Below are 14,367 nucleotides of genomic sequence, written 5' to 3' on the forward strand. Positions count from 1 at the left end.
TCAAATGAATAAATTCTTCTGTTTTTTTTATCTTTATATATAAAAATTAGTAATATGAAAAATTTTTTGTTATCGGCATAATGCTACTCATTAGTGTCTGGATTGGCTAAGCATCTAATAGATGGCGTTGAGATTTTTTAATGGATGAAAATTGAATGGTAATAAATGTCTGACCAGATCTGCTAGTATTAGTATAAAATGGAAATTGCTATAATAATTTATTTTTAATACCTGATAACAAAACTTTTATTTCGATATACTATTATTTCTAAATGATATTTTTAAAACCGACGAATAATTAAAGATTGTATCCTTAAAAAAAAAACCGACTTCAATTGTGACCAAACCAGTCTTTTTGATCTAAAAACTAAATTACTGAACCGACTTGATAAAATTTGTATGGAACCCATGTGTAAATATATCCTTTCAGATAAAACGAAAATTTTCCAAATTGGTTTACAACTGACGGAGTTATGAATTAACAAACAAAAATAAAAAATGCAACTGAATTGAGAACCTCCTTCTTATCGAAGTCGGTAGTAAGAGGTTCTCACTTAATTTATATTAAAGAATTAATTTTTAACTATATTACTAGTCAAATATACGGGGTAGAATTACTAGTGATTTCTCTAGTGGCCTATAGTTAACAATATACCCTGTCAGGTTGACCTCCACGCGGTTCCCCTTTACTTTAACTTTTTAATTAATTCCAGGATGAGTAAATCGACCTCATTTCATCTTTATCTATTATTACTCGCTGGTGCCCAACCAGGGTATACCTACCGATAGCGCAGGCGAAGTTACTATTCCATTTTTATCCCATAAAAAAAGTAGGTAAACATCTTGTATGCTGCAAACTTAATAAGGGCGGGTAGGGGGAAAGGAGCATTGTTAGTAATGCGGCTACATTAAAATTAATATATTATTATCCTGTCAAGTTGATCATTCATTATATCATTAATTATTAGTTGGCAATGCGGGTATATATCCGTGCAAACTGGGGTTTTTGATTTCTGCCTAAATTACAAATATAAATTTCATTAATTAATTGATACGATTTCGTTCACTCTTGCCTAATCTCAGGCTCGTTTCCGTTTTCACTACTTATTACCATGTAATCATTAGGCGAACGACGAAAAAATATGGAACATCTATGCTGACTTTATGTACTATTCTTATATTCTATGTACATTTACACTTTACAAATATCAGAAATCTTCAAATAATGCCCAAGTTTCACCAAAATTTCGCCAACACAAAAATGTTTATAATTCTTATACAAATACCTAAATAATTTTATAGAATATTGACTTACTTATCGACTTTTAATCACATTACTTAGAAGAAATTACAGTACCTACAGATATTTTCACAGGAATAAAAATCTCAGTATTTATACACCTATTATGTAATATTATTTGCTAATTTTTATATTTATATTGGTTATATTCAATAATGTCCGATTTAAACATCTCCTGTAATACACATTTGACTTTGTTAATAGGGACACGTGATACAATAATTTAAACAAAAAACAAATATAATACAAGAAATCACTTAGAATCTGCGTAGGTATTAATTTTTTTACCTTTTTAACGAGAAACCTATGTTAGGAAACAGATATAATTGTAAACAGGAATATTAACAAACAATGCAACCAAAAATTAGAATGCGTATAACAAGCACTGTTTGGTTTGGGGGTCGTTTCGTTTCTAAAATTTGATACACATTTGTTTTTGACACTGTTGAATACGTACTTTTCAGGACACTTTGATGAAAATGCTATAATGATATCACCGGTACCTTGGATGCACGAGATATATGAGTCTTCGTTACCGGATTTCGTAAAGTTTCCAGTTGTTGTACATCTGTAATTGGGTTCACAACGGTAAGAAGTATTGTTGGAGCAAATCATGTGATCAGAATCAACAATATAACCCGGGGGACAACTAATGTTACGTTGAACAGAGTTATTGCAAATTGTAAAGTTGTCACAGTTGTAACTGTTAATGAATAATCCATTTGTAGTACACTTAGTTACATATTGTTTTTCTTTACATTGTTCTTCCGAAATATCATAAGCGTAGCCATCAGGGCATGTCCTAGAAAATGCTACAATCATTTCGCCTATGCCTTGGACACAAGTGATATATGAAATGTCGTCTTCTATAGATGGATTTGTGAAGTTTCCAGTTTTCGTACAATTATAACTTGGTTCACAACTGTAGTCCGTGGAATTGGAGCAGACCATATCGTGATAGTTGAAAATGAATCCTGGTGGACAGGGGAGAGTGTACTCGAGGACGTTATTGCAAACTACGTATTGCGTGCAGTTGTGATTGCTGACAAACTTTCCATTCGAAGTGCAGAGTTTGCCATTTGCGATGTACAGGACCTGTAATGAGGAATAAGGTTTTATTTAAACTTATTGTAAATACCTATTTCTTTAACCTTGTATTAAAATCAGTTATTTGATTTATTCTATAATGTTTGTATTCTATAATATAAAGTATGTCAAACTTTTTAAACATGTTTAGTTGTTTGTTCATTCGCGCTTAAATTTCTGAGTTATTTTACAATAAAAAAAAAAGATGGCGATAATAATATCTTACTCAGATTTGTACATAATCACGTTTCACTTACTGCTGTAAATATAATTAGTAGCCAAAGTTTTATATTGATAAAATACATGGTGTTTTATTTTGTATATAAATTAAGTACTTCAAGCGGCCGTTCAATTTGACTGTGAATATTTAAATGATAGCTACTTATTTTCTTACAACATGTCTGACAGTTTAAGATGCTTTTATATCTAGCAAAATCAAAGGATTTCAAGTTGTGTAATTATCATTTAGAGATGTACCACCTACCTACTAATAGTACTAAAGTAGAAATTGTCGATAATAATGCATTTTTTATGTATAATAAAGTTGTTTTTTAATATGTCTGTATATAATATTAGCAATATTAGCAGCAGGTATTAACAGAAAAGAGGATATATAGGGAAGCATCTTAGTGTTTCATGTTAGCTTATTTACTGTTTTAATGTAATTTCCAACGGAAACCAAGTTGACGATCCACCTGATGTTAAATAGTAAGTTAACATCCATTGTCTAACGACAAGAAAGTCACCATTAGTTTTACAAAATGCACTGTGATTCCCTTATGCCTCATACTTTGTCATTTATATACTACAGTTTAAACCGAAATTCAGGTATGCAAGCACAACTGTGTTTAGTGGCAGAAACACGAGAGGTTGGGTGCTAACGAATTTTAAGACGCATTACGATGACAGGTATATCTTTAGTCTATAGGGGTATATACTAATACTTAACCTGAACTCTATGAAACTGACAAGTTTCCTTTACCTTTACTCAAGGACTATGGTCGAAACAATTTTGGTCGAATTCGAAAATATTTTTAAGCAACATCTACTGACTTTTTGTCTGTATGGTTGCTAATCGAGAATTATTCCTACCATTTGGGTGTCGGTTCGTCAAGCTATGTTGTTGATAAATAAATATAAATAAATAATATCATGCTGTAGTAAAAATATCGCTATATGAAATATCGAGAAAATTTCATCTCTAGAGATGTTTGCACGTGATAACGATAAAAGAGCGCATTTTGATATCTTTATAAGTATTATCTTATTAAGACCGCAGCGCAGTGACAGGGACGTAGCCTTATTAATGTACTAGATTCAATTTTTGATACATCCTATTTCGGAAACTTACATTAATTGCACAGGTTTAAGCACTGATTCGGATTTGAATGTCGTATCTGAATAATCATACTTACTTTGCATTTAAATTTTTGACCTTTGGCTCAATAGAGCCTGATTGATCTTGGTTAAATTTTAATTCGAGGTAATAACCTCGATATGTGATATATAATGCCGAATAATTTTCTTTTGTTAATTTAAGTATTTACTTATGAGGTTCATTGTAGCGACAAAATAAACATGACACCAGTACAGGAGCAAATTTTATTAATTGTAGAAAGAACTGTTAGGAATTGGTGATATAATCGCATAACAAATGTGTGTATGTTTAAGGTTTAAGTAAATAAATTGTTATGAATGAGCCAAATAACATAGAAAATAATAAATAGATTATTGAAAGATTTTAAAAGAAAACAACATAAGTCTATGATATGTGTAAGTTGGAGGAAACCTGCGATCTTTTATTAAAAATAGGTTAGATGCAATCTTGCGTTGAACCTGCGGCCCATACATTTAGATTTTATAATTACTTATCATCAAGTGGTTATGAGTAAATGTGTTTTGCCAGTATAGAACAAAAAAATATACTGACGTTAATAACTACTAAAATTCCAAGGTATTCAATTAAGACTTTTGGAATTTAAGAAGTCATTTAATTATGTCATACTACAATAAACTGTATTATTACGGTTCACTAAATGGAATAAGGAATTATGACATCAAACCAAACAGATTTTCTTAGTCTATCACAAAATGATTATCACGTAAATTTTATGGACAGAAACAATGATGAGTATAATTAGCCCATAAAAACCGAGTAATCGCTTATTGGGGATATTAAATTGCCTTGCTTTATAAAGGACGCTTTCTGCAAAATATCAACTAGAATAGGAAATGGCGGATAACGTAATCATCGGTGTGTTTCTTGTAAGTTGCGAATTTTTATTCATTCTGAATTTATATCCTTATTAGGCAATATGTTACTTTCGTTGTGTGCTTGAATTCGAGGAGTCAGTCTTAAGGATTAACAGCGCATGAGGTGTATCATAAGAATCACAATGAATTCAATAATATCTATGATGCTGATTATCTCTATAGGTGATATTTACCATATTTCTAAAGTGAACAGTCAGCTTGACTGTTATTCCAAGTAGTATAAAAAGTAATGTGAGTGAGCACTAAGAATGAAGAAGCGATTTCTCGTAATTATGTCAAATTAGGAGTAACGTAATTGTTTAGCGCGGATAAAGCAACAGGGAACGACGGGTATTATATGGAGAGGTTTATTTTGAAAAAAGTCTCTTTTGTCGAAATTGATGAACGTTATTTATGGAGTAACGTCAATATTGTTTGTTTTACAGATCCTTTGTTTAGCATGGCAAGCGAACGCTGCAGTCAACTGTACACTAAGTGGAGAGGGTCGACATGCCGATCCAGATGACACTACCTGCCAAAATTACACTCTATGCGTCTACGATAGTACTTCTGGTGCTTACCTCTCATACAACTACGTATGCCCAACCACTTCGGTCTTCAATCCTTCAATTTCACAATGCACCGCGTCCAGCAACTACGTCTGTAATGTCACCGCTACAACCACAACTGCAACTTCCACTACTACCACCCTCATTACTACCACCCCTATTACTACCACCCCTATTACTACTACTCCCATTACTACCACACCAATTACTACCTCACCCTTTACTACCACCCCCATTACTACCACTCCCATAACTACCACTCCTATTACTACCACCATCACCACTATTACTACCACTACCACCACTATTGCTACTACAACTGCGACGCCATCACTTTGCACAGAAGATGGTTATATCCCGGATCCTGATTCCACTAATTGCACCGCCTATATAGAATGCGTAGACATTGATGGCAGTTTCATCGAAACTCCATATACTTGTCCAGATGATTCTTACTTTGATCCAAATACCACTTTCTGCGTGTATGACTATAATTGTACTGCTACCTTCACATGTTCGTCTGAGGGAAGATTTCCTGATCCATCGGACACCACTTGTAAGACGTATTATCTGTGCGTGCTAGCGAGTAATGGAACCTACTTCGGGTATAATTACACATGCCCTTCTACATCGGTGTTCAGTCCTACGGAGCAATTTTGCACTACTTCTTATATATGTACATAAAACAAGGTTTGTGGAAATCTTTTTAAGTTTAATTAATTTTAATTACATTTAGGTGCACGTTTTTGAAGTTATGCAAAAAGATTTCTACTGCAGTTTGAATAGTGTCAACTCCGGATATCATCTCCTAAACCTATTGTGAAATTTAAATTTATAGTTCTATAATTACGTAACAAACCACGTATGAAATAAGTTTTGACTAAATACATAACTTGTTCTTAGAATTCAAATTCAAATCTAAATTTAAGTTCAAATTTGTTCTTAGAATGACTAAGTGGCTAAAGTTAAAAAATAGTTTGAAAGATAGAAATTGTAATATAATACATTTCAGTTCTGACTTTTTCAAGGTACAACGATATCTTATCCGTGTAAAATTCAATTAAATATCATGCGAATATATGTTTACTCTAATATTAGTAACTATAAACATTACTTGTTAATGTAGATATATTATTATCTACTTAGTTAAATATAGTCAAAATGTACAATATTTTGATGTAAGTACCATTACAAGAAACGAGTATGAGTGATAAACTATCAGTGTCACAAATAATTCTGATACTGATAGTTTTTACTGAACATCTTTTAGTAAAATCAATTTATTGTTATCCTGCTACAGTCTACTAGTGGGTACTGTCATCTGATTACTTTTCGATCCTTTCGTAGATTTTATTAGTTTACTGAGAAGTTTACTTATGTCATCGCTCCCCTAGCCACATATACGTACCATAGTTATGGTGTATAATTGTTTTTTTATTTTTGTAGCAATATATTTTTTTAGAATAAAACACATTGATTATTTATAGGATTTTAATTTTAATTTCTTATAATACTGACTTGAACATCTTCATAAAAGTAAGTAGATATAGATATAATAAATTTCTTTTTTACTTTTCCTAGAGACTCGGATTTTGATATTAAAACAGTTTCGAATTATAATTACATTGTTACATAAAAAAAAAAAAAAACTTATGTTTTAGCATTGTAATTTGCTATTAAATTTTCTATTTGTTTTGAATATTCTAAATATAAGTATCCAAATAATTTAAGACTTTAATAAAAGTCAGTCACTGTCTTGTGTTGTGTTCCTTTTTTGTATTTCTGACAATGTATTTACTTTCTGTGGATTTTAGATCAATAGGATACTGTACCTCAGCATTTAGAAGAGTTACAAGTTCTCTAGCTTTTTGAAGGTTGTGATTTAATTTATGTATTGAATATTCATTATTAACAACAGTAATATATCTGTTAGCATAAGGCTGTATTTTCTCAGGTATTAAGCTTAGATTAGCAATAGGTTTCTTCATGGTGGCATAAAAAGTTTTGAAATAGTTCTCTCTAGCATTATTTATAAATGATGCTGGTATCTTTGTTTTTTCTCTTTTACCACCAACAGATATTGTACTATCTGTAACTCCGAAAACATTATTGATACCTGTATAAGAAGAGATGTTGTGCTTATTTATTTTTATGGTTTTATTAAGGTCCTTAAAAAAATTTTGTAGATAATTTTCATTGTCGAATTCAGGGAAGCTTGTAACTAAGTAGGCAGATTCATTTATACGACGTACTTGATATGTTTTAATGCTAAATGAAAATGTTATTAAACTAATTAATACACACTGCAAAAATATAATCTTTGTGTAAATACAACTAGACATGAAATTGTATAAAATTACTATATTTTAATCATATGATATGTTACTTTGACATAATTAAATCGATCTATTAAAATATCAGTCAGTTATTTCTTTTAAATACATAAAATAGGTCTTATTAGATATTTTTGTTGATTTTATCGTCACGATATTAGGAAAACAAAATTTGTAAAGAGGTAATTATTAGTATATACTTTAAAATTCGATATAGGCGTATTTAAGGTGGAAGGGGAAAGGAGTAGCCTCCCTCCGTATCTTCTCCTAAATTGTCTGGTGTTCACCACGGGAAGCTAATGAAACTTCGCAAGTATTTGTTTAAGTGTGCATATACGTGTTTTTTAAGGGGCTAGGTCCCTCCTGAAGGTAATCTTAATAAATAAATCTTAAATACGCTAATGATTGTGGACGTCGATTAAGTTTGAGATAATAAGTAGATTTAAATCTTAAAGAATGTGACCTCTATATGTATCCTTTTTATGCGGTAAAAAAGAATTACGGAATAAATAAAGTTCGTAAGTCACAGATTAAGGATATTTTTTGCGATATGCTCTATTAACATTCTGTACCATACTTATCTAATCAATGCATATGTAGAGCCATGAGCTGGTATGAGGGTTAATCTAAGGACTTACTTTATCTCTGTTGAATATTCCGCTTTATACTGTAAAAAAGAATTATGGATTAATTACAATTCGTAGGTCATAGATTAAGGATAGTTTTTGCGCTGGGTTTTTTTTATTAACATTCTACACTGTATTTATATAAATAATGAATATATAGTCACGAGTTTGTATGAGGGTTAATCTGAGGACTTATGAGTACTTTAACTATGTTGGAAGTTTTGTAAAATTTCGATCATTCTAGATCAAGAAAAAATTTGAACTTACAGTACATTTTATTTTACATAGATAAATACACACATATATTTGTATAAATACATAAAAGAAAATGAAAAAGATAAGGGCCTTGTGAATAGAATAGGCCACCCATTCCTATCCTATACATCTCTAAAACCTGACTGCGGTTGCCAATCCGCCTGTCAAGCGTGGCAACCACTGGCAAAACACCCCAAGGGTGAGGCTTATGTTCAGCATTAGACTGTTAAAGGCTGATATGATGGTGATGATAAAAGAAAACATACAATAACTTTGGGGGTTTTTGTTTTTATATATTTTCTTTAATAGTATAATCAGGAAGGTACCTATTATGATGATGGAAAGTGCATTTATACTCGTAAGTTAGATACGACTACCATAAGTTGTACTTTACCTGTAACAAAAGCAAAGGCGTCAAGAAGGCGATGCTATCGCAACTGCTAGTAAAAAGTGAATGAAATCAGACAATGGACGTCGAGAGTCAGATCCCATAGCTGGGAATCAAGGTCAAATTTGTCTGGCAAATCATCTAAATACCCACAGATTCTTCACATGGTTTGTTAAGCAAAAATATGCTCTATTAATTGTTTACTAGGTATGTTTTCAAGGGCGTTGAACGAAAGCACATACGCCGGTATCAGTGAAAAGAGTATGAGACTATTCCCGGCGTTATTATTGTTTCAATGCCACGCTTCTTAATTGCTACTTCCGTAAATTCACAATGGAATAGAATAGCTCTTAAAATTATCATTAATACTTATGTCTAAATTTTTAATAGCAGCTGTTTATAAATTGTCCCAATATTGTACGTCTCTTTGATTACATACGATTTAACATTCAACATGATAAGCAAAGATGTTTTTAATTCGGTTGTTTTGTTTGGAACAAGGTATCTGATATCCATTAATGTAACTATAAATAGTGATATTATATAGACAACATTAAAATAATGACTGTATTAAACTTAATCTTAGTGCATGCATTTAAATATTAAACGCAGAAGTTAAATTAAAATGATAACATTATTCGTTCTCCTATTAATGACAATAGACACATATTTTTAACTGTAATAAAACAATATAACAGAAGTTTTTATGCCAGTAATAAATTTTGTTGGAGTTTCCAACAATGACAACATACAGAGTCAAATATTTAGTTACCTGTCTAATCTAGGTACATTAGTAAATAACGCCATTTGTTTGTATTATTATAGGTACTTAGATGAGGCAGACAAAATGTCGTAAATTATAGGTGTCATACAAATTTAAGACTTGTAATTAAATTAAAAGTGATATAAACATTTAATTTTAAACGTAATGTACAAAGGCGAGTTTATATCTAATAAGATATTTTTTCCTGCAAACCTTTATTTTGTTTATTTCAGTACAAAAATATCAAGGTATTATATATAATTTCATATACTGATTAAGACCTTATTCATCAATTGTTCTTAAATATTATGTTCATATGTAGATATCTATCTACATAAATTTTTAAAAACTTTATATTTTCACTACTCCTTTCAATTTTCTGTCCATACATATTATTAGTTACCATGTGATATATTATGACTTATTGGAGTAATTGTATATCTACAGATTGCTTTCACTCGACTGTGTTAATTTTTATAGATATTTCCGAATTCCCTTTAGAAATAAGGATAGAAATGATGTAGTTACTTTGGTTACAGTTTTTTTTAGACTCTACAGTTGTGTTTGTTTGTGTTTCGGTTCCAGGGATATGAGTTTAATTGCAATATATAGATGCCTTCTGCATCTATATATTGTATTTCTCAAGGATGGTAAATGGTCAACATTTCAACGATATCATGGACATCGCTGTACCTTCTGAGATATCTATAGTCTTATATGTATATATATCTATAATGTCCATAAGTGACGGTTACGACTTTCCATCAGGTAGGTCATTAGCTTGTTTGCCTTTCAAGTATATCATATACTTTCAATTTAGACATAGTCTCGCATTCAACGGGAGTAATTGCAACTGGGTGCAACTTATGCAATCTGAATAATAACAAGACACAATTTACGTGATTTGATTTGGAAGTATTTACTTACCTTTTTTACTTTTGCGCTCGTCTCACGAACTGGTAAACCTCTGCAGTTTCACTTGCGTCAGCAAACGCGGTAGATATAGACAATATTTTTTTCTTTTATTATGTTATTATGTCTATGTTAATATGTATTTTTAAAGAAATTTCATTAAATGAAAAAAAAATCTTAGGCGTTTTATCAGTTACATGTATGTTTTATCAGTCATTTGGAGTATTCTTACTAGGATTATAACTGTGAAAGTGTGTTTGTTTGTTTGTTACTTCTCAATAAGTACTATCATTAATTTATATATATATCGGTATCATATTTGTTTTGGGAAAAACGTTTAGTTTTATTTATAGAATGTTCAATGATTTTGAAATAGAATATTCAATTATTTTGAAATCAAAAGAATTTAGCTAATACAACTCTATTTATCTATTACGTCGTACTATCCTCACTATATGATAACTTATCTAGCTATAGCTTACGCAAATGACTAAAGCTATAAGTCATCTTATTTGTTCTTATTGTTTTAATTAGTTTTAACAATGTGGTGAAATATATGTAAATCCTGTAACTATATTAAAATTATTTTTTAGTTGTTTTTGATAATAATTAGAGCAGAGTGAATGTCAACGGCCTCTATCCTAACATAGTTGCATTCAAGCTGCTCTTCCGATTTCATAATTCGTCTCAAACATGCATTTATGCAGTTTCAGTCACATAACTTCTATTTCAGATAGATCAATGTAGGTTGTTATTGGTTAATAATAAACGTTATATAATTTTTTCTCAAACATGCTTGGAAATGTGAGCATTATTTTGACAATCTTCTTAGAGATAAATCAAAATCGCCGTACTGGCCAGATATCTACATGCGGGCAGCGGCCGGCAAAAGTTGTATGAAAATCCATATCTGTCGTGTTTTGCGACCAGATAAATTACTATGTAAACTCATATCTGTCCTGTAATTTAAAAATGGAATGACCTTTTACTTCGAGACATGGCTACCAAGGAAATAACTAATAAAAGGTTTCATATAAATTTCGAACTGGCTTGCAAAGCTGTTTATTGAAAAAAAAAATAAAGGAATATTATGGCGCGTGAAAAATTATTATTGTTCGTTATTCGTCATTGAACTTAAAAAGTAAAATTGTGTTTTTGATTTCTGCGCATTGTTTGAGAAAAGTACTATATAAGCCTTGGCCACAACTAGGCATTGATGGACTCACGTATGTGTGCCTCGGCTGCGCCTCGACCCACATTTGCACGTTCGTCCATCAATGCCTCAGTTGCTGGCCGCTGCAGTAATGTACTATTATGCAACGGTTTGCGGGATTTCTAACTTGTAGTGATTTAGTAGTGACAAACAGACGAACATACAAACAAGATTTCTAATAATTATTGTTTTGGCTATTATTGATATTATTATAAAGGTTAACAAATCAATTATCAAACCATCATAAAAGAATATAAAATATTAGTTATAGTGACTATATTCAAGAAACTTGTGTTGCTATATATATATATATATTCCTTTTTGTTAGCCTTTGTATTTATCTTATTTCCTTCTATTTATAGAAACTAGAAACTTTATTTCTTTTTACTCACCACTGTACACATTCTGCTGTTATGTAATTTGATGTAAGTAAGTAAGTACCTCGAAAGCTCGGTACATTCACGGATATGTAACAAGATCAGATATAAATCGGTCTGCTCTCCTTTTAAAGACACGTTGTATAAATCAATTATCTAAGTTGACCGATAAATTTAAAAAATGCCAGTCAAAGTTTTGTAATATTTAGTTCCTCGTATTCGTAGTCAATGATTTATCTTTTAACACTATTTAAGAATGAAGAATTTTGTAAGAAATTTGTTTTTAACATAATATGAGTAGATATGAATTATTAGTGCTTCAATTTAGAAATTGTAAAACACTTGTACTTTACCAGGGGAATACTTTGTATAAAAGTCATTTGCTTGGGTACCTCTGTCCCATTCGTGTTTCAACCGTAAAGCAGTTGTATTTGTATGGCTGTGTTTCGATTTGAAGGGTGGAAAATGGCAAGAATTTACAGGGTACAGAGAAATAACATCTGAGTCCTTAGGAATGGCAACGCATGGGGGGTATTAAGGCCGAAACAGTATAACAGTATATTTTTTATGTCCATAATACTGCTCGTCTTTAGAGGACGGTTACCACTTTCCATCAGGTGGGCCGTCAGCTTGTTTGCCATTCTAAGTTGTATAAAAAAAAAAAAAAACTTGTACTTTGTTCTACCGTTCTTTATTGTGATATGTTTTTTTTTCAAAATATTTATTAGGACCTAAGAGCCATTGTCTATTTGCGAAGTTAAATCCACTTAAAGAAAGTTGATCTCATCAAAATCAGTATCTGTCAGGTAAAGATCTCCGCAAGTTTCTTTTTTTTTGTAATCCAATTTTCTAATAAACTTGGAGAATAATGCAATAGTATATAACCATAACAACGTTATATCTGAGTAAAACTAGCGATCTATGTGTTAACACTTTATTTTAAATACATTCTGTTTCAATTAAAAACGTGGACTGAATTATATTTGTTTGCGAAAGCCTTGCAGGCACATACTTGGTAAATAAGACGCGTATTTGCTCTTTGAAATTTAACAATTTCACTAAATAACGTCGCTCGTATCCATGAATACCAAATACCAGCTATAACGTTTCGCAATTTGTTGCAATTTCAGCGTAACTGTTGTTATTTACAAAACTATAGTAGGTATTTGTCATAGCTTTGCGTAAATGTGATCTTAGTTTCCACTTTCTGACTAATTTAGGTAACAATTTTTTTTTGGTTCGTGTCTTATCATAATTATCTCATAATTGTATATTATTTATTACTGGGACCACATTGCCGTGGGTGTCGTAAGAGGCGTCTAAGGGAGGGCGAGGGATGGATAACAGCATCCCTCTTAAAACATCTTCAAAGCCTAACTATGGGGGAAGGGATGTTAGTAATGGATACTAAGGGCTCCATTCCTAACAATATACCTAACCAGGTCGACCTCTACGTGGCTCCCCCCTGGAAACCATCGTGCTGAATTCCAGGCCACAATGGGTTAACAGACTTGCCGTTTTATCATCCCTCACTGGTGCCCAGCTGGTGTATACCGTTAGCGCGGGTGGGCTTATCATTCCATTTTTATCCATTAAAAAAAAGCTTTACCGCGGTTACTAATCCGCCTGTCAAGCGTAGCAACTATTGACAACGAGACTGACGTTCGCTAAAATACCAATTACATCATTTAGATTTACATTTGTGAACGTATTTTTCTACCGATTTCAAAAAGGAGGTCACTATGCGACATACTTATTTTTAGTTAAATATGAAACAAGATTAACCGAAAGGCTTTTCTTGTATTAGTTTAGTGAAAATTGGATTTTTTTTTGTCTATAATTATAAATAATCTTAAACTTTGTCTACCGTCTATTTATGCTTAACTAAATGAAAAATTGTCTTATTAAAAATAAATTGTATTTAAAGTAATAAATGTTTTTACAATATATTGATTTTGACACATAAAATTACAAATAAACATTATTACATTGATTAAATATTATTTAATTACTTAAACAGGGCTATCATTATATCAGCCTTTAACTGTTCACTGCTGAACAGAATCCTTGGGGGGTTGTGCCATGCTTGGTAGGCGGATTGGCAACCGTAGTTAGGCTTAGGAGATATTTTAAGAGAGACGCTGCTGCCCTCTTTTATAGGACAGGGTTATATTAAACACAAATAAGCAATGCTTTAAATTATTTTTGAGGTAAGACTGTTTCGAAGTAATTGGGTATTGAAAAAGATATATTTATTTAAACTTTAATGCACAGTAAAACTCTATGTACATT

General features: G+C 31.4%; 2 protein-coding genes across 2 annotated transcripts; one reads left to right on the forward strand and one right to left on the reverse strand.

Annotated features, from left to right (window-relative positions):
- Nucleotides 1–904: 904 nt before the first annotated feature.
- On the reverse strand, nt 905–2,800 carry LOC113523431 (protein kinase C-binding protein NELL2). Its single transcript, XM_026909410.3, has 2 exons — nt 2,644–2,800; nt 905–2,395 (listed from the first exon to the last, which is right to left on the reverse strand). The coding sequence occupies exons 1-2, from the start codon at nt 2,689–2,691 to the stop codon at nt 1,610–1,612; spliced, it is 834 nt and encodes a 277-aa protein (XP_026765211.2). The 5' UTR covers nt 2,692–2,800; the 3' UTR covers nt 905–1,609.
- Nucleotides 2,801–4,322: 1,522 nt separating this feature from the next.
- On the forward strand, nt 4,323–7,628 carry LOC113523561 (uncharacterized). The gene is made up of 2 exons (XM_031907670.2): nt 4,323–4,651; nt 5,086–7,628. The coding sequence occupies exons 1-2, from the start codon at nt 4,619–4,621 to the stop codon at nt 5,890–5,892; spliced, it is 840 nt and encodes a 279-aa protein (XP_031763530.1). The 5' UTR covers nt 4,323–4,618; the 3' UTR covers nt 5,893–7,628.
- Nucleotides 7,629–14,367: the final 6,739 nt, after the last annotated feature.

This window comes from Galleria mellonella, unplaced genomic scaffold (genome assembly GCF_026898425.1).
Source record: "Galleria mellonella isolate WM207_F2 unplaced genomic scaffold, CSIRO_AGI_GalMel_v1 utg90, whole genome shotgun sequence".
Lineage (NCBI taxonomy): Eukaryota > Metazoa > Arthropoda > Insecta > Lepidoptera > Pyralidae > Galleria > Galleria mellonella.

Coding starts and splice junctions, on each gene's coding strand:
- LOC113523431 (XM_026909410.3), bottom strand. CDS start 2,691: ATGTATTTTATCAATATAAAACTTTGGCTACTAATTATATTTACAGCA. Junction 2,396..2,643: donor TACTAATTATATTTACAGCA/GTAAGTGAAACG, acceptor TCCTCATTACAG/GTCCTGTACATCGCAAATGG.
- LOC113523561 (XM_031907670.2), top strand. CDS start 4,619: ATGGCGGATAACGTAATCATCGGTGTGTTTCTT. Junction 4,652..5,085: donor TAATCATCGGTGTGTTTCTT/GTAAGTTGCGAA, acceptor TTTGTTTTACAG/ATCCTTTGTTTAGCATGGCA.